At 42.0% G+C, this 27,931-nt stretch overlaps 1 protein-coding gene across 1 annotated transcript in view; it reads left to right on the forward strand.

The window, feature by feature from the left end:
• LOC129856751 (ectonucleotide pyrophosphatase/phosphodiesterase family member 2-like) overlaps positions 1-24,563 on the forward strand; it is a 44,690-nt gene extending 20,127 nt beyond the window's left edge. Inside the window, exons 12-21 of the mRNA XM_055924473.1 lie at positions 4,076-4,246; positions 4,335-4,422; positions 4,589-4,758; positions 12,985-13,030; positions 13,257-13,396; positions 16,396-16,531; positions 17,613-17,690; positions 22,286-22,418; positions 23,639-23,792; positions 24,311-24,563. Of these exons, the coding sequence (XP_055780448.1) occupies positions 4,076-4,246; positions 4,335-4,422; positions 4,589-4,758; positions 12,985-13,030; positions 13,257-13,396; positions 16,396-16,531; positions 17,613-17,690; positions 22,286-22,418; positions 23,639-23,792; positions 24,311-24,481 (1,287 nt within the window). The 3' untranslated portion in view covers positions 24,482-24,563. The remainder of the gene's footprint in view (positions 1-4,075; positions 4,247-4,334; positions 4,423-4,588; positions 4,759-12,984; positions 13,031-13,256; positions 13,397-16,395; positions 16,532-17,612; positions 17,691-22,285; positions 22,419-23,638; positions 23,793-24,310) is intronic.
• Positions 24,564-27,931: the final 3,368 nt, after the last annotated feature.

A 27,931-nucleotide genomic window follows, 5' to 3' on the forward strand; every position in this document is an offset into this window, starting at 1 on the left:
AGGTACATTGAGTCCAGTGTTGGGGCTAGCAGGTTGTTTGAAAATGTATTCTTTACATGTGCTGAAGAGATCAATGGAAGGCAGACCATAGGGGATAGTACAAGGATGCTGTCACTGGCACCCATTCAAAAAAGAGGATTTAACAAAGTGGATATTTGTCAAGTCTGTAATGATTTATATGTTCTAACAGGCCCACAATATGGTTAATCAAATCTGATTTGCATGCTGCATAATATTTAGAAATTTTCCTTTCAGGTTCAGAAAATAAATATGCTAAATCTCCCGTTTCGATAAACTAGCCATATAGAAATTGGTGGTACAATATAAAAATGAGAATCAAAATGGTCAACGGGACAACAGTAACAACAATAACTAAGTGTCAAAAGAACCATACATTCAACAATAACAATAAACATACAGTAGAGTACATGTGCAGGTTGATTGGTCTGTCAGACACTGTCCCTCAACTTATGGCAGGCAGCAATGTAGTGCGCTGCCAACCCACAGCTCTCTGCGTCCTCCCCCAACAGGACGGGTAGCCTATCCTCATCAGAGAGGTCTTTGAAACCTTGAATAAGAGTTTCAAATTTGGGGAAATGACACTCTCTAATTGTTTTATATTTTTGACATTTTGTCAGGAAATGCAGCTCCGTCTCAGGTTCTGCTGTTGTGCAGTGGTTGCACAGCCTTTCCTCTACAGGGAGCCAGGTTTTCCTGTGTCTACCCTTCTCAATGGCAAGGCTGTGCTCACTGAGCCTGTACTTTGTCAAGGTTTTTCTAAGGTTTTGATCAGTAACCATAGTCAAATAGTTAGCCACGGTGTACTGTCGATTTAGGGCCAGATAGCACTGCATTTTGCTCTGTGCTTGTGCTTGTGTTTCCCAATAAGCAATGTAGTTTTGTTTTGACTGTGTTGTAATTTGGTTTATTCTGATTGATTGGATGTTCTGGTCCTGAGGCTTCAGTGTGTTAGTAGAACAGGTTTGTGAACTCAGCCCCAGGACCAGCTGGATGAGGGGACTCTTTTCTTTGCTCAGCTCTTGGTATTGCAGGGCTTGGTAGTGATATGAGAGGGGGTCACTGTATTTTAGATGTTTCCAAAACTTAATTGCTCTTTTTTGAGTTTTTATTATTAGTGGATATTTGCCTAATTCTGCCCTGCATAAATTGTTTGTAGTTTTCCTCTGGACATGTAGGAGAATCTTACAGAACTCTGCATGCAGGGTTTCAATGGGATGTTTGTCCCATTTGATGAAATCTTGTTTTGCAAATGGACCCCACACCTCGCTGCCATAAAGTGCAATTGGTTCAATGACATATTCAATTAGTTTTAGCCAAATTTTAATAGGTATTTCAATTTGAATTTGCTTTTTAATTGCGTAGAATGCCCTGCGTGCTTTCTCTCTCAGTTCATTCACTGCCTCATTAAGGTGTCCAGTTGAGCTTATTTTTAAACCTAAGTAATTGTAGTGTGTGCAGTACTCTATATATTTTGTACCAATTGAGAACTTTGGTCTAATTCCCTGAGATCTGGATCTTCTCTGGAAAATCATTATTTTAGTCTTTTTGGGGTTTACTGCCAGGGCCCAGGTCTGGCAGTACTGCTCTAGCAGATCCAGGCTCTGCTGTAGGCCATGTGCTGTGGGTGACAACAGGCATAGGTCATCTGCGAAGAGTAGGCATTTAACCTCTGAATTATGGAGACTAACACCAGGGGCTGAGGATTTATCTAGAATAGTGGCCAATTCGTTGATGTAAATATTGAAGAGTGCAGGGCTCAGATTACAACCCTGACGAAGGCCCCGCCCCTGGTTAAAGAATTCTGTTCTTTTCTTGCCAATTTTAATGCTGCACGTATTGCCAGTATACATTGATTTAATTATGTCATATGTTTTACCCCCTACACCACTTTCAATAACTTTGTAGAACAGTCCTGTGTGCCAAATAGAATCAAAATCTCTCTCTCTCTCTCTCTCTCTCTCTCTCTCTCTCTCTCTCTCTCTCTCTCTCTCTCTCATTTCGAAACGGAAATAGACCACGGATTTTTTGCTACGGTGTGTCCTACGGGTGGTGTCCTACGGGTGGTGTCGGTGTCTTATTGGTGGTGTCGGTGTCTTATTGGTGGTGTCGGTATCTTATTGGTGGTGTCGGTGTCCTATTGGTGGTGTCGGTGTCCTATTGGTGGTGTCGGTGTCTTATTGGTGGCGTCGGTGTCCTATTGGTGGTGTCGGTGTCCTATTGGTGGTGTCCTATTGGTGGTGTCGGTGTCCTATTGGTGGTGTCGGCGTCCTATTGGTGGTGTCTGCGTCCTATTGGTGGTGTCGGCGTCCTATTGGTGGTGTCGGCGTCCTATTGGTGGTGGTGGTGTCCTATTGGTGGTGTCGGTGTCTTATTGGTGGTGTCGGTGCCCTATTGGTGGTGTCGGTGTCCTATTGGTGGTGTCGGCGTCCTATTGGTGGTGGTGGTGTCCTATTGGTGGTGTCGGTGTTATATTGGTGGTGTCGGTGTCCTATTGGTGGTGGTGGTGTCCTATTGGTGGTGGTGGGGTCCTATTGGTGGTGTCGGTCTCCTATTGGTGGTGTCGGTGTCCTATTGGTGGTGGTGTCTTATTGGTGGTGGTGTGTCCTATTGGTGGTGGTGGTGTCCTATTGGTGGCAGTGGTGTCCTATTGGTGGCAGTGGTGTCCTATTGTTGGCGGTGGTGTCCTATTGTTGGCGGTGGTGTCCTATTGGTGGCGGTGGTGTCCTATTGGTGGCGGTGGTGTCCTATTGGTGGTGGCGGTGGTGTCTTATTGGTGGTGGCGGTGGTGTCTTATTGGTGGTGGTGGTGGTGTCCTATTGGTGGTGGTGGTGTCTTATTGGTGGTGGTGGTGGTGGTGTCTTATTGGTGGTGGCGGCGGTGTCCTATTGGTGGTGGCGGCGGTGTCCTATTGGTGGTGGCGGCGGTGTCCTATTGGTGGTGGCGGCGGTGTCCTATTGGTGGTGGCGGCGGTGTCCTATTGGTGGTGGCGGCGGTGTCCTATTGGTGGTGGCGGCGGTGTCCTATTGGTGGTGGCGGCGGTGTCTTATTGGTGGCGGTGGTGTCCTATTGGTGGCGGTGGTGTCTTATTGGTGGTGTCGGTGTCCTATTGGTGGTGTCGGTGTCCTATTGGTGGTGTCGGTGTCCTATTGGTGGCGGTGGTGTCCTATTGGTGGCGGCGGTGTCCTATTGGTGGCGGCGGTGTCCTATTGGTGGCGGCGGTGTCCTATTGGTGGCGGTGGTGTCCTATTAGTGGTGGTGTCCTATTTGACCCTGTTCCAGGAGCAGGCAGTGTCTGTTAACATGAACCTGGACAGACTCTGTATGCTTGTCATCATCAGTGCCAGTGTTGGTCAGACCCAGTGGAAAGTTGTCACTCCCTATGTAAACACATGAGGTAATGTCTGTCTGTCTGTCGCGGACGACAACTGAAAACAAATCAAAGTTTGAAAGACAGAGAGGAGAGGGCTGGTTCAGAATAAGCCTGCTGCATGGGGACGTCACCCTGTTTAAGTTGGCATGGCCACAGAGCTCAATGAAAGAGATCTTTGAGATCCCTCCTCCTGCCTGCTAAGATATAGACTAGTTTAAATCGCTGGCACCATGAGTTGTGAACTTAATGCTTTCTGAGGGAGAAATTCTTACCCTCCTGCAGCTAGCAGAGTAAAACTGTCTTTTAAATTAAATTCCCAAATGAAATGAAATATTTGTTAGCGGTTTTCCCTGCCGTTGGTGATTTTTCAGGCTCTACGTGCTTGTGGGTTGTCCCCTACACAGACACCACTGACTGTAGTGTTTAATGCAAACTTCATTTAAAAAAAGTGTTTGTTTTCCAATTACATGGTTTTACAGGGAAATGTAGTGGTGTAGGGTTGGCCTTGGAAAAACGGAATACTTTACACTTGGGGCTATAAGGATTTCAGTGTGTTACTGTGTATGTAGGGCTGTATCTGTGTGGTCTGGTTTGAATCAAATCAAACGTTATGAAAATCAGACACAATGTCCTTGAATGTTTATTTAGGCTGCATATAGTCTTCATCCCGGTGAGGAATTGTAGATAGTTAATATTATTAAAACCATGAATTGTCTGATGTTGGAAAATGTTTTTTTTTTTTTTTTGCATCATGCTGTCTGTCACAGGAAGTCTCCAGAGGGAGGAAAGAGGCACCCTGGGAAATGTGGTTTTGCAGGAGATCACGGTTATGACAACAAGATAAACAGCATGCAGGTATGCTAGTTTTCTCCTCGTCTTGATTTAAGAGTTCTTGTTGTCATAAAGTATTAATCATTACCTTTATCCTGTTCCTATTCTTCAGACTATTTTCTTTGGATATGGACCTATGTTTAAATTCAAGACCAAAGTGCCCGTTTTTGAAAACATTGAACTTTACAATGTCATGTGTGGTAAGGCATCTTCATGATTTTTTTTAACTTGAGGGAGGCCTACAGTAGCACTCGTCAGCCCCGTACTCGTACGTTATGGACGGTGAAGTTGTATTGACTTGACTCGAGATCTTACTGTAATCATCGTAACAATACGATACTTTATTGTCCGTTTTCATGGAAACAGATCTGCTTGGCCTGAAGCCTGCCTCTAACAACGGGACTCATGGCAGTCTGAACCACCTGTTGAAGAGCCCGGTTCACAAGCCCACCGTGCCAGAGGAGGTGTCTAAACCCACCAGCTCAGGTCCCATCATTACTCTGACTGATGACTTAGGCTGCAGCTGTGATGACAAGGTCAGCTACAGAACAGCACAGATGTTATAGCCATAGAGATAGACACTGTATCACTGTAGAGATAGATACTGTATCACTATAGAGATAGATACTGTAGAAACTGTAGAGATTGATACTGTTTCACTATAGAGATAGATACTGTAGAGATAGATAGATACTGTATCACTATAGTGATAGATACTGTATCACTATAGAGATAGATACTGTATTACTATAGAGACAGATACTGTATCACTATAGAGATAGATCATGTAGAAACTGTAGAGATAGATACTGTATCACTATAGAGATATATAATGTATCACTATAGAGATAGATAATGTAGAAACTGTAGAGATAGATACTGTATCACTATAGAGATAGATACTGTATCACTGTAGAGATAGATACTGTATCACTGTAGAGATAGATACTGTATCACTATAGAGATAGATACTGTAGAGATTGATACTATCACTATAGAGATAGATACTGTTGAGACTGTAGAGATAGATACTGTAGAAACTGTAGAGATAGATACTGTAGAGATAGATACTGTATCACTATAGAGATAGATACTGTTTCACTATAGAGAGAGATACTGTATCACTATAGAGATAGATACTGTAGAGAGAGATACTGTAGAGATTAATACTGTATCACTATAGAGATATATAATGTAGATACTGTAAAGATAGATACTGTATCACTATAGAGATAGATACTGTTTCACTATAGAGAGAGATACTGTATCACTGTAGAGATAGATACTGTATCACTGTAGAGATAGATACTGTATCACTGTAGAGATAGATACTGTAGAGAGATACTGTAGAGATAGATACTGTAGAGATTAATACTGTTTCACTATAGAGATAGATACTGTATCACTGTAGAGATAGATACTGTATCACTGTAGAGATAGATACTGTAGAGAGAGATACTGTAGAGATTAATACTGTTTCACTATAGAGATAGATACTGTATCACTATAGAGATAGATACTGTATCACTGTAGAGATAGATACTGTAGAGAGAGATACTGTAGAGAGAGATACTGTAGAGATTAATACTGTTTCACTATAGAGATAGATACTGTATCACTGTAGAGATAGATACTGTAGAGAGAGATACTGTAGAGAGAGATACTGTAGAGATTAATACTGTTTCACTATAGAGATAGATACTGTATCACTGTAGAGAGAGATACTGTAGAGAGAGATACTGTAGAGATTAATACTGTTTCACTATAGAGATAGATACTGTATCACTGTAGAGATAGATACTGTATCACTGTAGAGATAGATACTGTATCACTGTAGAGATAGATACTGTATCACTGTAGAGATAGATACTGTAGAGAGAGATACTGTAGAGATAGATACTGTATCACTATAGAGATAGATACTGTATCACTATCGAGATAGATACTGTATCACTGTAGAGATAGATACTGTATCACTGTAGAGATAGATACTGTAGAGAGAGATACTGTAGAGATAGATACTGTATCACTATAGAGATAGATACTGTATCACTATCGAGATAGATACTGTATCACTATAGAGATAGATACTGTATCACTATAGAGATAGATACTGTAGATATTGTAGAGATAGATACTGTAGATACTGTAGAGATAGATACTGTATCACTATAGAGATAGATACTGTAGATATTGTAGAGATAGATACTGTAGATATTGTAGAGATAGATACTATAGATATTGTAGAGATAGATACTGTAGAGATAGATACTGTATCACTATAGAGATATATACTGTAGATATTGTAGAGATAGATACTGTAGATATTGTAGAGATAGATACTGTAGATATTGTAGAGATAGATACTGTAGATATTGTAGAGATAGATACTGTAGATATTGTAGAGATAGATACTGTAGATACTGTAGAGATAGATACTGTAGATACTGTAGAGATAGATACTGTAGATACTGTAGAGATAGATACTGTAGATACTGTAGAGATAGATACTGTAGATACTGTAGAGATAGATACTGTAGATACTGTAGAGATAGATACTGTAGATACTGTAGAGATAGATACTGTATCACTATAGAGATAGATACTGTATCACTATAGAGATTGATACTGTATCACTATAGAGATTGATACTGTATCACTATAGAGATTGATACTGTTTCACTATAGAGATAGATACTGTAGATACTGTAGAGATTAATACTGTATCACTATAGAGATAGACACTATAGATACTGTAGGGATTAATACTGTATCAGTATAGAGATAGATACTGTTTCACTGTAGAGATAGATACTATAGAGATAGATACTGTAGATATTGTAGAGATAGATACTGTAGATACTGTAGAGATAGATACTGTAGATACTGTAGAGATAGATACTGTAGATACTGTAGAGATTAATACTGTATCACTATAGAGATAGATACTGTAGAAACTGTAGAGATAGATACTGTAGAGATTAATACTGTATCACTATAGAGATAGATACTGTAGATACTGTAGAGATAGATACTGTTTCACTATAGAGATATATACTGTATCACTATAGAGATAGATACTGTAGAGAGATACTGTAGAGATTAATACTGTATCACTATAGAGATATATAATGTAGATACTGTAAAGATAGATACTGTATCACTATAGAGATAGATACTGTTTCACTATAGAGAGAGATACTGTATCACAATAGAGATAGATACTGTATCACTGTAGAGATAGATACTGTATCACTGTAGAGATAGATACTGTATCACTGTAGAGATAGATACTGTAGAGAGATACTGTAGAGATAGATACTGTAGAGATTAATACTGTTTCACTATAGAGATAGATACTGTATCACTGTAGAGATAGATACTGTATCACTGTAGAGATAGATACTGTAGAGAGAGATACTGTAGAGAGAGATACTGTAGAGATTAATACTGTTTCACTATAGAGATAGATACTGTATCACTATAGAGATAGATACTGTATCACTGTAGAGATAGATACTGTAGAGAGAGATACTGTAGAGAGAGATACTGTAGAGATTAATACTGTTTCACTATAGAGATAGATACTGTATCACTGTAGAGATAGATACTGTAGAGAGAGATACTGTAGAGAGAGATACTGTAGAGATTAATACTGTTTCACTATAGAGATAGATACTGTATCACTGTAGAGAGAGATACTGTATCACTGTAGAGATAGATACTGTATCACTGTAGAGATAGATACTGTATCACTGTAGAGATAGATACTGTATCACTGTAGAGATAGATACTGTATCACTGTAGAGATAGATACTGTAGAGAGAGATACTGTAGAGATAGATACTGTATCACTATAGAGATAGATACTGTATCACTATCGAGATAGATACTGTATCACTATAGAGATAGATACTGTATCACTATAGAGATAGATACTGTAGATATTGTAGAGATAGATACTGTAGATACTGTAGAGATAGATACTGTATCACTATAGAGATAGATACTGTAGATATTGTAGAGATAGATACTGTAGATATTGTAGAGATAGATACTATAGATATTGTAGAGATAGATACTGTAGAGATAGATACTGTATCACTATAGAGATATATACTGTAGATATTGTAGAGATAGATACTGTAGATATTGTAGAGATAGATACTGTAGATATTGTAGAGATAGATACTGTAGATATTGTAGAGATAGATACTGTAGATATTGTAGAGATAGATACTGTAGATACTGTAGAGATAGATACTGTAGATACTGTAGAGATAGATGCTGTAGATACTGTAGAGATAGATACTGTAGATACTGTAGAGATAGATACTGTAGATACTGTAGAGATAGATACTGTATCACTATAGAGATAGATACTGTATCACTATAGAGATAGATACTGTATCACTATAGAGATTGATACTGTATCACTATAGAGATTGATACTGTATCACTATAGAGATTGATACTGTTTCACTATAGAGATAGATACTGTAGATACTGTAGAGATTAATACTGTATCACTATAGAGATAGACACTATAGATACTGTAGGGATTAATACTGTATCAGTATAGAGATAGATACTGTTTCACTGTAGAGATAGATACTATAGAGATAGATACTGTAGATATTGTAGAGATAGATACTGTAGATACTGTAGAGATAGATACTGTAGATACTGTAGAGATAGATACTGTAGATACTGTAGAGATTAATACTGTATCACTATAGAGATAGATAATGTTTCAGTGTAGAGATAGATACTGTAGAGATAGATACTGTAGAGATAGATACTGTAGAGATAGATACTGTAGATACTGTAGAGATTAATACTGTATCACTATAGAGATTGATACTGTTTCACTGTAGAGATAGATACTGTAGAGATAGATACTGTAGAGATAGATACTGTAGAGATAGATACTGTAGAGATAGATACTGTAGAGATAGATACTGTAGAGATAGATACTGTAGAGATTGATACTGTAGAGATATATACTGTAGAGATAGATACTGTAGAGATAGATACTGTATCACTATAGAGATTGATACTGTAGAGATAGATACTGTATCACTATAGAGATAGATACTGTATCACTATAGAGATAGATACTGTATCACCATAGAGATAGATACTCTATCACCATAGAGATAGATACTGTATCACTGTAGAGATAGATACTGTAGAAACTGTAGAGATTGATACTGTAGAGATAGATAGATACTGTAGAGATAGATACTGTATCACTATAGAGATAGATACTGTAGAGATAGATACTGTATCACTATAGAGAGAGATACTGTATCACTATAGAGATTGATACTGTAGAGATAGATACTGTATCACCATAGAGATAGATACTGTATCACCATAGAGATAGATACTGTATCACTATAGAGATAGATAATGTAGAAACTATAGAGATAGATACTGTAGAGATAGATAGATACTGTCGAGATAGATACTGTATCACTATAGAGATAGATACTGTAGAGATTGATACTGTATCACTATAGAGAGAGATACTGTATCACTATAGAGATTGATACTGTAGAGATAGATACTGTATCACTATAGAGATAGATACTGTATCACTATAGAGCTAGATACTGTATCACTATAGAGATAGATACTGTATCACCATAGAGATAGATGCTGTAGAAACTGTAGAGATTGATACTGTAGAAACTGTAGAGATAGATACTGTATCACTATAGAGATAGATACTGTATCACTATAGAGATAGATACTGTATCACTATAGAGATTGATACTGTAGAAACTGTAGAAACTGATACTGTAGAGATTGATACTGTAGAAACTGTAGAGATTGATACTATAGAGATTGATACTGTATCACTATAGAGATAGATACTGTATCACTATAGAGAGAGATAATGTAGAAACTGTAGAGATAGATACTGTTTTACTATAGAGATAGATACTGTTTTACTATAGAGATAGATACTGTTCCACTATAGAGATAGATACTGTTCCACTATAGAGATAGATACTGTTCCACTATAGAGATTGATACTGTAGAAACTGTAGAGATTGATACTGTATCACTATAGAGATAGATACTGTATCACTATAGAGAGAGATAATGTAGAAACTGTAGAGATAGATACTGTTCCACTATAGAGATAGATACTGTTCCACTATAGAGATAGATACTGTTCCACTATAGAGATTGATACTGTTCCACTATAGAGATAGATACTGTAGAGATTAATACTGTATCACTATAGAGATAGATACTGTATCACTATAGAGATAGACACTATAGATACTGTAGAGATTAATACTGTATCACTATAGAGATAGATACTGTTTCAGTGTAGAGATAGATACTGTAGAGGTAGATACTGTAGAGATTAATACTGTATCACTATAGAGATTGATACTGTTTCACTGTAGAGAGAGATACTGTATCACTATAGAGATTGATACTGTAGAGATAGATACTGTATCACTATAGAGATAGATACTGTATCACTATAGAGATAGATACTGTATCACCATAGAGATAGATACTGTATCACTATAGAGATAGATACTGTAGAAACTGTAGAGATTTTTACTGTAGAGATAGATAGATACTGTAGAGATAGATACTATATCACTATAGAGATAGATACTGTATCACCATAGAGATAGATACTGTATCACCATAGAGATAGATACTGTATCACCATAGAGATAGATACTGTATCACTATAGAGATAGATACTCTATCACTATAGAGATTGATACTGTAGAGATAGATACTGTATCACTATAGAAATAGATACTGTATCACTATAGAGATAGATACTGTATCACCATAGAGATAGATACTGTATCACCATAGAGATAGATACTGTATCACCATAGAGATAGATACTGTATCACTATAGAGATAGATACTGTATCACTATAGAGATAGATACTGTATCACTATAGAGATAGATACTGTATCACTATAGAGATAGATACTGTATCACTATAGAGATAGATACTGTATCACTATAGAGATAGATACTGTATCACTATAGAGATAGATACTGTATCACTATAGAGATAGATACTGTATCACTGTAGAGATAGATACTGTATCACTGTAGAGATAGATACTGTATCACTGTAGAGATAGATACTGTATCACTATAGAGATAGATACTGTATCACTATAGAGATAGATACTGTATCACTATAGAGATAGATACTGTATCACTATAGAGATAGATACTGTATCACTATAGAGATAGATACTGTATCACTATAGAGATAGATACTGTATCACTATAGAGATAGATACTGTATCACTATAGAGATAGATACTGTATCACTGTAGAGATAGATACTGTATCACTGTAGAGATACATACTGTATCACTGTAGAGATAAATACTGTATCACTGTAGAGATAGATACTGTAGATACTGTAGAGATACATACTGTATCACTGTAGAGATAGATACTGTATCACTGTAGAGATACATACTGTATCACTGTAGAGATAGATACTGTAGAGATTGATACTGTAGAGGTAGATACTGTATCACTATAGAGATAGATACTGTATCACTATAGATATTGATACTGTATCACTATAGAGATAGATACTGTATCACTATAGATATAGATACTGTATCACTATAGAGATTGATACTGTTTCACTGTAGAGATTGATACTGTAGAGGTAGATACTGTATCACTATAGAGATTGATACTGTATCACTATAGAGATAGATACTGTATCACTGTAGAGATAGATACTGTATCACTATAGAGATACATACTGTATCACTGTAGAGATAGATACTGTAGAGGTAGATACTGTATCACTATAGAGATTGATACTGTATCACTATAGAGATAGATACTGTATCACTATAGATATAGATACTGTATCACTATAGAGATTGATACTGTTTCACTGTAGAGATAGATACTGTATCACTATAGAGATAGATACTATAGAGATAGATACTATAGAGTGATACTGTATCACTATAGAGATAGATACTATAGAGATTGATACTGTATCACTATAGAGATAGATACTGTATCACTATAGAGATAGATACTGTAGAGATTGATACTGTTTTACTATAGAGATAGATACTATAGAGTGATACTGTATCACTATAGAGATAGATACTATAGAGATTGATACTGTATCACTATAGAGATAGATACTGTATCACTATAGAGATAGATACTGTAGAAACTGTATTCATCTCTATGGCTCCCACCACAGAACTAGAATGAGATTGTATTTTTATGGCTTTCACAGCCGTAGACAGACGGATATTGAAGCTTTTGGTTTTTATATCAACTTGATATTTGCTTCAATAAAGTTAATCAGGTTGATTTCTGCATCTCAAGAAACAGACTACATGTTGTTATATTGATCTGTATTGCGTGTGTGTTTGACCTATGACCTGACGGATATCTGTAGCACTAGGCATTACTACATGTTGTGTATTGTACGTGTCTAAAGTGGTTTCTGTGTCTGCCACTGATTGTTGTCTCTGTAATCCATAGCTGCTGTTACACGTTCTCATGCTTTGTTTGTTTCATTCCCTCTTCTTCTTATTTCTGTCTGTGAAGTCATCTTGCTTTTGCAGAGATTATAGATGTCTTTGCAAGAGATTTTTCACCTTCAATCTTTTTGCAGTTGCGTTCAAAAAATAGGGGGCAGAGAGCTTTGAAAGTCCCCGTTGTAAGAGGCTATAACCTGGAGTCACTGTGGCTCTGTCTCTTACAGAACAAAGTGGAAGAGCTTAATCAGAGACTGAGGCAAGCTGTTGATGGTACGTCTCTCTCTGCTCCATATCGTTGGTTTCATGCCTGAGTCGTAGTAATGATAATACCTGAGTAATAACACTAATTACTGCACCCTACAATGTTGTTATTAACATGTTATTACATAGACATGTCAGTAAAGGGGTTTTATTATGTCCTATTTCTCATATTACTATTGAATATCCTCTCCAGCGTCTTGTTACCAGCTTTTAGGATGATTGTCTTCTCTTCCAGACAGCAAGAACCTCCCTCATGGTCGACCTGCAGTTCTGTTCCGTACTAAATACAGCATTCTACACCACAGTGACTATATCAGTGGGTACAGTGAATCACTCTCTATGCCCCTATGGACGTCCTATACCGTCTCCAAACAGGTATGTCGAACAGGACACAGCTTACAAGTTTCAGACATGGTTTATTTTGATATTAGTTATATGCTGTTTACTGTACACTGAGTTTATAACTGATGTTTGACGAGAGAAAATAGCTCATTCAATAATCCTCAAGATAAACCCATGGACTGGTACATACATCATCAATACTTTATGTTGACTACTAATTTGAACAGTGGTCTAATTATAGTCGCTAGAGCGGGGCTCCTCAACCCTGTTCCTGGAGAGAGACCCTCCGGTAGGTTTAACTCCAACCCTGTTCCTGGAGAGCTACCCTCCTGTAGGTTTTAACTCCAACCCTGTTCCTGGAGAGAGACCCTCCTGTAGGTTTTAATTCCAACCCTGTTCCTGGAGAGAGACCCTCCTGTAGGTTTTAACACCAACCCTGTTCCTGGAGAGATAACCTCCTGCTCTCCTGTTAAAACCTACAGGAGGGTATCTCTCTAGGAACAGGGTTAGAGAGACCTAGTCTAGTGTATTGTCAGTGACTACAGTCTACAGTGGTCTAACTTGACTACAGTCTACAGTGGTCTAACTTGACTACAGTCTACAGGGGTCTAACGTTGACTACAGTCTACAGTGGTCTAACGTTGACTACAGTCTACAGGGGTCTAACGCTGACGACAGTCTACAGTGGTCTAACGTTGATTACAGTGGTCTAACGTTGACTACAGTGGTCTAACGTTGACTACAGTCTACAGTGGTCTAACGTTGACTACAGTCTACAGCGGTCTAACGTTGACTACAGTCTACAGTGGTCTAACGTTGACTACAGTCTACAGCGGTCTAACGTTGACTACAGTCTACAGCGGTCTAACGTTGACTACAGTGGTCTAACGTTGACTACAGTCTACAGTGGTCTAACGTTGACTACAGTCTACAGCGGTCTAACGTTGTCTACAGTCTACAGTGGTCTAACGTTGACTACAGTGGTCTAACGTTGACTACAGTCTACAGCGGTCTAACGTTGACTACAGTCTACAGTGGTCTAACGTTGACTACAGTCTACAGTGGTCTAACGTTGACTACAGTCTACAGTGGTCTAACGTTGACGACAGTCTACAGCGGTCTAACGTTGACTACAGTCTACAGCGGTCTAACGTTGACTACAGTCTACAGCGGTCTAACGTTGACTACAGTCTACAGCGGTCTAACGTTGTCTACAGTGGTCTATCGTGGACTACAGTGGTCTAACGCTGACTACAGTCTACAGTGGTCTAACGTTGACTACAGTCTACAGTGGTCTAACGTTGTCTACAGTGGTCTAACGTTGTCTACAGTCTACAGTGGTCTAACGTTGTCTACAGTGGTCTAACGTTGACTACAGTGGTCTAACGTTGACTACAGTCTACAACGGTCTAACGTTGACTACAGTCTACAGCGGTCTAACGTTGACTACAGTCTACAGCGGTCTAACGTTGACTACAGTCTACAGTGGTCTAACGTTGACTACAGTCTACAGTGGTCTAACGTTGACTACAGTCTACAGCGGTCTAACGTTGACTACAGTCTACAGCGGTCTAACGTTGACTACAGTCTACAGCGGTCTAACGTTGACTACAGTCTACAGCGGTCTAACGTTGACTACAGTCTACAGCGGTCTAACGTTGACTACAGTCTACAGTGGTCTAACGTTGACTACAGTCTACAGTGGTCTAACGTTGACTACAGTCTACAGTGGTCTAACGTTGACGACAGTCTACAGTGGTCTAACGCCGACTACAGTCTACAGTGGTCTAACGCCGACTACAGTCTACAGTGGTCTAACGTTGACTACAGTCTACAGTGGTCTAACGTTGACTACAGTCTACAGCGGTCTAACGTTGACTACAGTCTACAGCGGTCTAACGTTGACTACAGTCTACAGTGGTCTAACGTTGACTACAGTCTACAGCGGTCTAACGTTGACTTCAGTCTACAGTGGTCTAACGTTGACTACAGTCTACAGCGGTCTAACGTTGACTACAGTCTACAGTGGTCTAACGTTGACTACAGTCTACAGCGGTCTAACGTTGACTACAGTCTACAGTGGTCTAACGTTGACTACAGTCTACAGCGGTCTAACGTTGACTACAGTCTACAGTGGTCTAACGTTGACTACAGTGGTCTATTGTTGACTACAGTCTACAGCGGTCTAACGTTGACTACAGTCTACAGCGGTCTAACGTTGACTACAGTCTACAGCGGTCTAACGTTGACTACAGTCTACAGTGGTCTAACGTTGACTACAGTCTACAGCGGTCTAACGTTGACTACAGTCTACAGTGGTCTAACGTTGACTACAGTCTACAGTGGTCTAACGTTGACTACAGTCTACAGTGGTCTAACGTTGACTACAGTCTACAGCGGTCTAACGTTGACTACAGTCTACAGTGGTCTAACGTTGACTACAGTCTACAGTGGTCTAACGTTGACTACAGTCTACAGTGGTCTAACGTTGACTACAGTCTACAGTGGTCTAACGTTGACTACAGTCTACAGCGGTCTAACGTTGACTACAGTCTACAGCGGTCTAACGTTGACTACAGTCTACAGCGGTCTAACGTTGACTACAGTCTACAGCGGTCCAACGTTGACTACAGTGGTCTAACGTTGACTACAGTCTACAGTGGTCTAACGTTGACTACAGTCTACAGTGGTCTAACGTTGACTACAGTCTACAGCGGTCTAACGTTGACTACAGTGGTCTAACGTTGACTACAGTGGTCTAACGTTGACTACAGTGGTCTAACGTTGACTACAGTCTACAGTGGTCTAACGTTGACTACAGTCTACAGCGGTCTAACGTTGACTACAGTGGTCTAACGTTGACTACAGTCTACAGTGGTCTAACGTTGACGACAGTCTACAGCGGTCTAACGTTGACTACAGTCTACAGTGGTCTAACGTTGACTACAGTCTACAGCGGTCTAACGTTGACTACAGCGGTCTAACGTTGACTACAGTCTACAGCGGTCTAACGTTGTGATTGTGTTTTCCAGGTAGAAGTGACACCTCTACCAGAGCATCTGACTAACTGTGTCAGACCTGACATCCGTATCCCTCCGGCCTTCAGCCAATCCTGCTCCAACTACAAGGCTGACAAACAGATCTCCTTCGCCTTCCTCTATCCTCCACGTACGTCCTCCGTGTTCTCTCCTGTCAGATCTCCTTCGCCTTCCTCTATCCTCCACGTACGTCCTCCGTGTTCTCTCCTGTCAGATCTCCTTCGCCTTCCTCTATCCTCCACGTACGTCCTCCGTGTTCTCTCCTGTCAGATCTCCTTCGCCTTCCTCTATCCTCCACGTACGTCCTCCGTGTTCTCTCCTGTCAGATCTCCTTCCTCTACCCTCCACGTACGTCCTCCGTGTTCTCTCCTGTCAGATCTCCTTCGCCTTCCTCTACCCTCCACGTACGTCCTCCGTGTTCTCTCCTGTCAGATCTCCTTCCTCTACCCTCCACGTACGTCCTCCGTGTTCTCTCCTGTCAGATCTCCTTCGCCTTCCTCTACCCTCCACGTACGTCCTCCGTGTTCTCTCCTGTCAGATCTCCTTCCTCTACCCTCCACGTACGTCCTCCGTGTTCTCTCCTGTCAGATCTCCTTCCTCTACCCTCCACGTACGTCCTCCGTGTTCTCTCCTGTCAGATCTCCTTCGCCTTCCTCTACCCTCCACGTACGTCCTCCGTGTTCTCTCCTGTCAGATCTCCTTCCTCTACCCTCCACGTACGTCCTCCGTGTTCTCTCCTGTCAGATCTCCTTCGCCTTCCTCTACCCTCCACGTACGTCCTCCGTGTTCTCTCCTGTCAGATCTCCTTCCTCTACCCTCCACGTACGTCCTCCGTGTTCTCTCCTGTCAGATCTCCTTCGCCTTCCTCTACCCTCCACGTACGTCCTCCGTGTTCTCTCCTGTCAGATCTCCTTCCTCTACCCTCCACGTACGTCCTCCGTGTTCTCTCCTGTCAGATCTCCTTCCTCTACCCTCCACGTACGTCCTCCGTGTTCTCTCCTGTCAGATCTCCTATGGTTGACCAGTGGCTGGTTGCACCAGCTTGACGTACGCCTGGTTCTAACACCACATTCCACTTAGCATTCAAGACCACCTCTGGAACACCAAGCTGATGTACTATAGTTCACAACGCAGTAATAAGACACGGGGCAATCTAAATTGTAATGTACATTAAAACGTTGATTTTCCACCATTTTTTGTTGTATCTTTAGAGCTGGCTCCGACCCAAGACGGCAAATTTGATGCAGTCCTCATCACTAACACCGTACCCATGTACCCAGCATTCAAAAGTAAGTCAAACCATTTTCTAAAACTACATGGCTTGTCAAATGTAATTCACAGGCCACGTTCACATGTCATCACCAGTGAACAGAAATCACACTGACAAGATGGATGGAACTGTGTCCTGGTTTAGTCCTGTTTTCACTGAGTCTGAATTCAATGTTTGAGGAAGTAATTACGTTAACTAATGACCTGCAGACCCAACCAACGAGAGGGACTTAAAAGGAAGACTGTGTGTGTGTGTGTGTGTGTGTGTGTGTGTGTGTGTGTGTGTGTGTGTGTGTGTGTATATGGATAGCGTGTGGGTCGACAGTTTCGGGGCGGTCAGTTCTATGACCCTCCGATGTTAACCTGTGCCACTGTGTGTACGTGCTGACTGTGTACTTGAGGAATGTCCACACCATTAAAATCCCCTCCAGAAATGTATATAGGTACACACCACCCCACCTCCTCTCCATAATGTACACACCACCCCACCTCCTCTCCATAATGTACACACACCACCCCACCTCCTCTCCATAATGTACACACCACCCCACCTCCTCTCCATAATGTACACACCACCCCACCTCCTCTCCATAATGTACACACCACCCCACCTCCTCTCCATAATGTACACACAACCCCACCTCCTCTCCATAATGTACACACCACCCCACCTCCTCTCCATAATGTACACACCACCCCACCTCCTCTCCATAATGTACACACAACCCCACCTCCTCTCCATAATGTACACACCACCCCACCTCCTCTCCATAATGTACACACCACCCCACCTCCTCTCCATAATGTACACACCACCCCACCTCCTCTCCATAAGTTTTCCTGACTGGGTAGATGTCATGGTTTCCTCATGGTTAGATGTCGTGGTTTCCTCATGGTTAGAGGATGTTTTCCTGACTGGGTAGATGTCATGGTTTCCTCATGGTTAGATGTCGTGGTTTCCTCATGGGTAGATGTCGTGGTTTCCTCATGGTTAGAGGATGTTTTCCTGACTGGTTAGATGTCATGGTTTCCTCGTGGTTAGAGGATGTTTTCCTGACTGGGTAGATGTCGTGGTTTCCTCATGGTTAGAGGATGTTTTCCTGACTGGTTAGATGTCATGGTTTCCTCATGGTTAGGGGATGTTTTCCTGACTGGGTAGATGTCATGGTTTCCTCATGGTTAGGGGATGTTTTCCTGACTGGGTAGATGTCATGGTTTCCTCATGGTTAGGGGATGTTTTCCTGACTGGGTAGTCATGGTTTCCTCATGGTTAGAGGATGTTTTCCTGACTGGGTAGATGTCGTGGTTTCCTCATGGTTAGGGGATGTTTTCCTGACTGGGTAGATGTCGTGGTTTCCTCATGGTTAGGGGATGTTTTCCTGACTGGGTAGATGTCGTGGTTTCCTCATGGTTAGGGGATGTTTTCCTGACTGGGTAGATGTCGTGGTTTCCTCATGGTTAGATGTCGTGGTTTCCTCATGGTTAGAGGATGTTTTCCTGACTGGGTAGATGTCGTGGTTTCCTCATGGTTAGAGGATGTTTTCCTGACTGGGTAGTCATGGTTTCCTCATGGTTAGAGGATGTTGTCCTGACTGGGTAGATGTCGTGGTTTCCTCATGGTTAGAGGATGTTTTCCTGACTGGGTAGATGTCGTGGTTTCCTCATGGTTAGAGGATGTTTTCCTGACTGGGTAGATGTCGTGGTTTCCTCATCCTCTATAGAGGATGTTTTCCTGACTGGGTAGATGTCATGGTTTCCTCATGGTTAGAGGATGTTTTCCTGACTGGGTAGATGTCGTGGTTTCCTCATGGTTAGGGGATGTTTTCCTGACTGGGTAGATGTCGTGGTTTCCTCATGGTTAGAGGATGTTTTCCTGACTGGGTAGATGTCGTGGTTTCCTCATGGTTAGAGGATGTTTTCCTGACTGGGTAGATGTCATGGTTTCCTCGTGGTTAGATGTCGTGGTTTCCTCATGGTTAGAGGATGTTTTCCTGACTGGGTAGATGTCGTGGTTTCCTCATGGTTAGAGGATGTTTTCCTGACTGGGTAGTCATGGTTTCCTCATGGTTAGGGGATGTTTTCCTGACTGGGTAGTCATGGTTTCCTCATCGTTAGAGGATGTTTTCCTGACTGGGTAGATGTCGTGGTTTCCTCATGGTTAGATGTCATGGTTTCCTCATGGTTAGAGGGTGTTTTCCTGACTGGGTAGATGTCATGGTTTCCTCATGGTTAGGGGATGTTTTCCTGACTGGGTAGATGTCGTGGTTTCCTCATGGTTAGGGGATGTTTTCCTGACTGGGTAGATGTCGTGGTTTCCTCATGGTTAGGGGATGTTTTCCTGACTGGGTAGATGTCGTGGTTTCCTCATGGTTAGAGGATGTTTTCCTGACTGGGTAGATGTCGTGGTTTCCTCATGGTTAGAGGATGTTTTCCTGACTGGGTAGATGTCATGGTTTCCTCATGGTTAGAGGATGTTTTCCTGACTGGGTAGATATTGTGGTTTCCTCATGGTTAGAGGATGTTTTCCTGACTGGGTAGATGTCATGGTTTCCTCATGGTTAGGGGATGTTTTCCTGACTGGGTAGTCGTGGTTTCCTCATGGTTAGAGGATGTTTTCCTGACTGGGTAGATGTCGTGGTTTCCTCATGGTTAGGGGATGTTTTCCTGACTGGGTAGATGTCGTGGTTTCCTCATGGTTAGGGGATGTTTTCCTGACTGGGTAGATGTCGTGGTTTCCTCATGGTTAGAGGATGTTTTCCTGACTGGGTAGATGTCGTGTTTTCCTCATCCTCTATAGAGGATGTTTTCCTGACTGGGTAGATGTCGTGGTTTCCTCATGGTTAGAGGATGTTTTCCTGACTGGGTAGATGTCGTGGTTTCCTCATGGTTAGGGGATGTTTTCCTGACTGGGTAGATCACATGGGCAGAAACAACTAGCACTACACTTTAGTTTCAGAACCAAATAGAAGGTAATGGGTAACCAACTATAAACTGATAATAAAATATAACATGCAATTTATCATAAAAGCTGGACAAAAAAACCTGACCAAGAATGTTTGTTGAAGCGTTGTTTGTTGGGTATTACTGAAAGCTTTATCAATGTTTGTTGGGTATTACTGAAAGCTTTATCAATGTTTGTTGGGTATTACTGAATGCTTTATCAATGTTTGTTGGGTTTTACTGAAAGCTTTAAATGTTTTTGGGGTATTACTGAAAGCGTTAAATGTTTTGGGGGTATTACTGAAGGCTTTAAATGTTTTGGGGGTATTACTGAAAGCTTTAAAGGTTTGTTGGGTATTACTGAAAGCTTTAAAGGTTTTTTGGGTATTACTGAAAGCTTTAAATGTTTTTTGGGTATTACTGAAAGCTTTAAAGGTTTGTTGGGTATTACTGAAAGCTTTATCAAAGTTTTTGGGGTCTCAACCAGTCATCACATTCTTCTATTGATCTGGCCATTCCAGGAGAGACTGACTGTAGTGTAAAGAAATACACAACAGGGGTAAAGGTCTGATCCTAAACATACAGGGGTAAAGGTCTGGTCCTAAACATACAAGGGGGTAGGTCTGATCCTCAACATACAGGGGGGTAGGTCTGATCCTAAACATACAGGGGGGTAGGTCTGATCCTAAACATACAGGGGGGTAGATCTGATCCTAAACATACAGGGGGGTAGGTCTGATCCTCAACATACAGGGGGGTAGGTCTGATCCTCAACATACAGGGGGGTAGGTCTGATCCTAAACATACAGGGGGGTAGGTCTGATCCTAAACATACAGGGGGGTAGGTCTGATCCTCAACATACAGGGGGGTAGGTCTGATCCTAAACATACAGGGGGGTAGGTCTGATCCTCAACATACAGGGGGGTAGGTCTGATCCTAAACATACAGGGGGGTAGGTCTGATCCTCAACATACAGGGGGGTAGGTCTGATCCTCAACATACAGTGGGGTAGGTCTGATCCTCAACATACAGGGGGGTAGGTCTGATCCTAAACATACAGGGGGGTAGGTCTGATCCTCAACATACAGGGGGGTAGGTCTGATCCTCAACATACAGGGGGGTAGGTCTGATCCTCAACATACAGGGGGGTAGGTCTGATCCTAAACATACAGGGGGGTAGGTCTGATCCTAAACATACAGGGGGGTAGGTCTGATCCTAAACATACAGGGGGGTAGGTCTGATCCTAAACATACAGGGGGGTAGATGCTGCCGAGTTGTGAGGTTTTCCTGCTGCTCTTGTAACAGTTTGCCTTTCTCTCTTTCTATCTCTCTCTCTCTCTCTCTCTCTCTCTCTCTCTCTCTCTCTCTCTCTCTCTCTCTCTCTCGGTCTGTCTGTCTCTCTCTCGGTCTGTCTGTCTCTCTCTCGCTCTCTGTCTGTCTGTCTCTCTCTCTCTCTCTCGCTCTCTGTCTGTCTCTCTCTCTCTCTCTCTCGCTCTGTCTCTCTCTCGGTCTGTCTGTCTCTCTCGGTCTGTCTGTCTCTCTCTCTCGCTCTCTGTCTGTCTCTCTCTCGGTCTGTCTGTCTGTCTCTCTCTCTCTCTCTCTGTCTCTCTCTCTGTCTCTCTCTCTTTCTCTCTGTCTCTGTCTCTCTCTCTCTTTCTCTGTCTCTCCTTTAGGAATATGGAGCTACTTCCAGAAGACTCTTGTGAAGAAGTATGCCATGGAGAGAAATGGGCTCAACTTGATCTGTGGGCCCATATTTGACTACGACTACGATGGCCTGAGAGACTCGGCAGAGAAAATTAAACAGTAAGGGCTTTTGGTCTTCACTGCTAATACTGACATACAGGCTACGTCCCAAAAAGGCCCCTATTATAGTGCACTATTTTTGATCAGAGCCCCTATTCCCTTTATAGTGCACTACTGTTGACCAGTGCTGGTCAACAGTCGTGCACTTTAACCTCTACGGGATTGGTGTCAGGTTGAGCTAACATGCGCTAATGTGATTAGCATGACATTGTAAGTAACAAGAACATTTCCCAGGACATAGACATGTCTTATATTGGCAGAAAGCTTAAATTCTTGTTAATCTAACTGCACTGTCCAATTTACAGTAGCTATTACAGTGAAAGAATACCATGCTATTGTTTGAGGAGAGTGCACAGTTATATACTTGAAAATGTAGCAAACAAATTAGGCACATTTGGGCAGATTTGAAACAACATTTTGAACTGTAATGCAATGGTTCATTGAATCAGTCTAAAACTTTGCTTATACACTGATGCCATCTAGTGGTCAAAATCTAAATTGCGCCTAAACTGCAGTAATAGATTGGTCTTTCTCTTGCATTTCAAAGATGACGGAACAAAAAAAACACGTTTTTTTCTTTGTATTATCTTTTACCAGATCTAATGTGTTATATTCTCCTACATTAATTTCACATTTACACAAACTTCAAAGTGTTTCCCTTCAAATGGTATCAAGAATATGCATATCCTTGCTTCAGGTCCTGAGCTACAGGCAGTTAGATTTGGGTATGTCATTTTAGACGAAAACGGGGGGAAAAAGGGTCCGATCCTTAAGAGGTTTTAAAGGGAACAGGGCTTCATTTGGGAAGCATCCACAATACTGCGTAGTACTGTACCTCTCAATGGGAAGTCAGACCCAACCTCCACTTGCATCATAATGATTTGGAACGGTCAATGTTTCTCTTTCCTTTCCTGCACAAGGCCAATATTCTATTTCGTATTTTACTCATTCATCAGAGGCAAATAAAGTGCATTGTCATGGAAATGATCCAGCAAAATGTAGTTGTAGGGCCACCTAGTGGCTAAAATCTGTCGTTACAAATATCTGTACTTCTGGCTCTATTCAATCATCGCCGTCATAATGTGGCTGAAACCTCACATAGAGCCTTTATGTGATTGAATGTGTGTTCTCTGTCTGTGGGACTATGCTGTCTCCTAGTTACTGACTGTCCTCTGGCTACATACAGTCTACCATGATCTTCACATGTATTCTGTCTCCAGGTATGGAAGTGGTTCGGGACCCATCCCAACCCACTACTACTGTGTGATAACCAGTTGTCTGGACTTCTCCCAGGCTGAGGACATCTGCACCGGACCTCTTAGCAGCTCTGCCTTCATCCTACCACACCGCTCAGACAACGACGAGAGCTGCAATGTGAGTCCCTGGCTACGTCCCAAATGACGCCCTGACACCGTTATAGTCTACTACATAGGGCTGCTACATAGGGCCGCTACATAGGGCTCAAAGGTAGAGTATTGTGTAGGGAATAGGGTGCTATTGCCACACACACACACACACACACACACAGAGGGAGAGAAATTGTGAGAGAGACAGAGACAAGAAAAGGGCAACCAGTGAAGAATAAACACCATCGTAAAAACTACCCATATTTATGTTTATTTATTTCCCCTTTTGTACTTTTAACTATTTGCACATTATTACATTGTATATAGACATTATGACATTTGAAATGTGTCTATTCCCTTGAAACTAGTGAGTAATGTTTACTGTTCATTTGATTATTTCACTTTTGTCTATCTATCTATTTCACTTGCTTTGGCAATGTAAACACGCTTCCCCTCCCAATAAAGCCCATTGAAGAGAGAGAGATCTCAGAGCATCATGAAATGTGCAGGTAGCTGATGTTGTGTGATGTTGTCTTCGTCCCCCAGAGCTCTGAGGAGGAGTCTAAGTGGGTGGAGGAACTGATGAAGCTGCACACGGCCCGGGTCCGAGACGTAGAGATCCTCACGGGCCTGGATTTCTACCGTCGGACTAGCCGGAGTTACCCTGAAATCCTCTCACTGAAGACTCACATGCACACGTATGAGAGCGAGATCTAACCACTGTCTACCTACCCTCTCCTGTCTATACCTACCCTCTCCTGTCTACCTACCCTCTCCTGTCTATACCTACCCTCTCCTGTCTATACCTACCCTCTCCTGTCTACACCTACCCTCTCCTGTCTATACCTACCCTCTCCTGTCTATACCTACCCTCTCCTGTCTACCTACCCTCTCCTGTCTATACCTACCCTCTCCTGTCTACACCTACCCTCTCCTGTCTATACCTACCCTCTCCTGTCGACCTACCCTCTCCTGTCTATACCTACCCTCTCCTGTCTATACCTACCCTCTCCTGTCTATACCTACCCTCTCCTGTCTATACCTACCCTCTCCTGTCTATACCTACCCTCTCCTGTCTACACCTACCCTCTCCTGTCTATACCTACCCTCTCCTGTCTACACCTACCCTCTCCTGTTTATACCTACCCTCTCCTGTCTATACCTACCCTCTCCTGTCTATACCTACCCTCTCCTGTCTACCTACCCTCTCCTGTCTATACCTACCCTCTCCTGTCTATACCTACCTTCTCCTGTCTACCTACCCTCTCCTGTCTACCTACGCTCTCCTGTCTATACCTACCCTCTCCTGTCTATACCTACCCTCTCCTGTCTATACCTACCCTCTCCTGTCTACCTACCTTCTCCTGTCTACCTACCTTCTCCTGTCTACCTACGCTCTCCTGTCTACCTACCCTCTCCTGTCTATACCTACCCTCTCCTGTCTACCTACCCTCTCCTGTCTACCTACCCTCTCCTGTCTATACCTACCCTCTCCTGTCTACCTACCCTCTCCTGTCTACCTACCTTCTCCTGTCTATACCTACCCTCTCCTGTCTACCTACGCTCTCCTGTCTACCTACGCTCTCCTGTCTATACCTACCATCTCCTGTCTATACCTACCCTCTCCTGTCTACCTACCCTCTCCTCTCGACCTACCCTCTCCTGTCTATACCTACCCTCTCCTCTCGACCTACCCTCTCCTGTCTATACCTACCCTCTCCTGTCTATACCTACTCTCTCCTGTCTACCTACCCTCTCCTGTCTATACCTACCCTCTCCTGTCTATACCTACCCTCTCCTGTCTATACCTACCCTCTCCTGTCTATACCTACCCTCTCCTGTCTATACCTACCCTCTCCTGTCTATACCTACCCTCTCCTGTCTATACCTACCCTCTCCTCTCGACCTACCCTCTCCTGTCTATACCTACCCTCTCCTCTCGACCTACCCTCTCCTGTCTATACCTACCCTCTCCTGTCTATACCTACCCTCTCCTGTCTATACCTACCCTCTCCTGTCTACCTACCCTCTCCTGTCTATACCTACCCTCTCCTGTCTATACCTACCCTCTCCTGTCTATACCTACCCTCTCCTGTCTATACCTACCCTCTCCTGTCTACCTACCCTCTCCTGTCTACCTACCCTCTCCTGTCTACCTACCCTCTCCTGTCTCCCTACCCTCTCCTGTCGACCTACCCTCTCCTGTCTATACCTACCCTCTCCTGTCTATACCTACCCTCTCCTGTCTATACCTACCCTCTCCTGTCTACCTACCCTCTCCTGTCTACCTACCCTCTCCTGTCTACCTACCCTCTCCTGTATCCACCACAGCTCCGATGGTCTGGTGTATATTTTTGAATATGTCGTGTTTTGTTTTTTCACATGTATTATTCTAAATGTTTATTCATGACTGTTCTGTTCCTCTGTAATGCAACACATTTCCTGTCCCTTTTTGTTTTTTCTTGGATGATTAACAAGCATGAATTGAATTGCCTTATTTGTTGATAATGTGATGTGGTGTGTGTTGTATGTGGTGTTTCTGATGACTGTCTTGCTGGTGATGGCTGAGTGTACTGTGTTAATAATACTATAATAAGCTCTGTCTGTCTGTACTGTGAACAATAATACTAGTGAACCTGTAGTGGTGACATCCTTTTAAATATGTACCGGACACCTGTGTGATCAACTTATTTATGCCTAATGTTTCAATGCAATAAACCTTTTTGTACGACCTCGTCTGTCATTACGGTGTATCGGGGAAGTTGGCAGCAAGGTCAGAGGTCATTGCTGCTCACCATTGTTGGTTTGATATAATGCTAACGATATTAGCATTATGATCATCAATAAACAAAACATCAATCAATAAATCCTGATCCTGTAGTTGGGAGATTTAATTTCAGTAATAAATGTGTGTTTAAATGGGTTTAGTGACAGGCTCTAATGGGCTCCCGGGTGACACAGCATCTCACTGCTAGAGGTGTCATTACAGACACCCTGGTTCGAATCCAGGCTGTATGTATTACAACCGGCCGTGATTGGGAGTCACCATAGGGTGGCGCACAATTGGCCGAGCGTCGTCCAGGTTTGGCCGGGGTAGGCCGTCATTGTAAATAAGAATTTGTTCTTAACTGACTTGCCTAGTTAAATAAATATATCTATATTTTTTAAATGACAAGAGATACTGACAGGCTTTTACCTTGTAGTCTACACGCTACAGAAATGCCTACCTACAACATTCTTCCAAGGATGAAATCTAGGAAGTGCATCTGGTCTGACTCAAACCTGCTAATCTCAGTGGATGCTTCCCCAGACGTACAATAAAGGTTTTGAATCGAGGCACATCTGATTACACTGCAAACACCAGTCTGTCTCAACACTACAACGATGATATACTGTAGTTTTCTCAGTCATTTATCTCAGTGCGAGAGACAAGAGAAAATGTATTTTACCAGCTGGCTGCCGGTAACTGACTGGACACCCTGTGTACTGTACGTCCTGATTGGTAACCTATTCTCTACATAGGCTGCGTTTACACAGGCAGCTCAATTCTGATATTTCCCCCACACTATTTGGTCTTTCAACCAATCACATCAGATCTCTTTCAGAGGTGATCTGATTGGTCAAAAGACCAATTAGTGGAAAAAAAGAATCAGAATTAGGCTGCCTGTGTAAACGCAGCCATGGTGCATACTTTTGACCAGGGCCCATAGGGGTTATATAGGGAATAAGACCCGATTTGTCTTTGTTTATGAATGGTCACTCATACTAATGGCCCTGCTACTGTAAGAAATTGTATTTGTAAGAAATTGTAATAGAGACTGGAAACTAGTAATAACTACATTTCAACATAAGCCATATTTTATACAAAAATACACATACTCCTCATTTCTCTTGGACATATGCTGGACTTATTAAGACACCAACTACAGACACACATAATTACCCTCCCCCATAATAACCACAGAACACACCCAACCCATGGTTGGAGCTCAAGACAAAGAACTATCTCAGGAACCAATGGAACGTGGACACCAGGCCTGTTCAGGACTACCCAAGACCCAGATCGACCAATCGGAAGGCCAGACTCGCAGATCTACCTACTTTGCTTGTTGTCTATATAATACTGGACAATTCTTGAAACTATCTCTTTTCCGGACGATTCAATAA

The sequence above is a fragment of the Salvelinus fontinalis genome, chromosome 6 (assembly GCF_029448725.1).
Source record: "Salvelinus fontinalis isolate EN_2023a chromosome 6, ASM2944872v1, whole genome shotgun sequence".
Classification (NCBI taxonomy): domain Eukaryota; kingdom Metazoa; phylum Chordata; class Actinopteri; order Salmoniformes; family Salmonidae; genus Salvelinus; species Salvelinus fontinalis.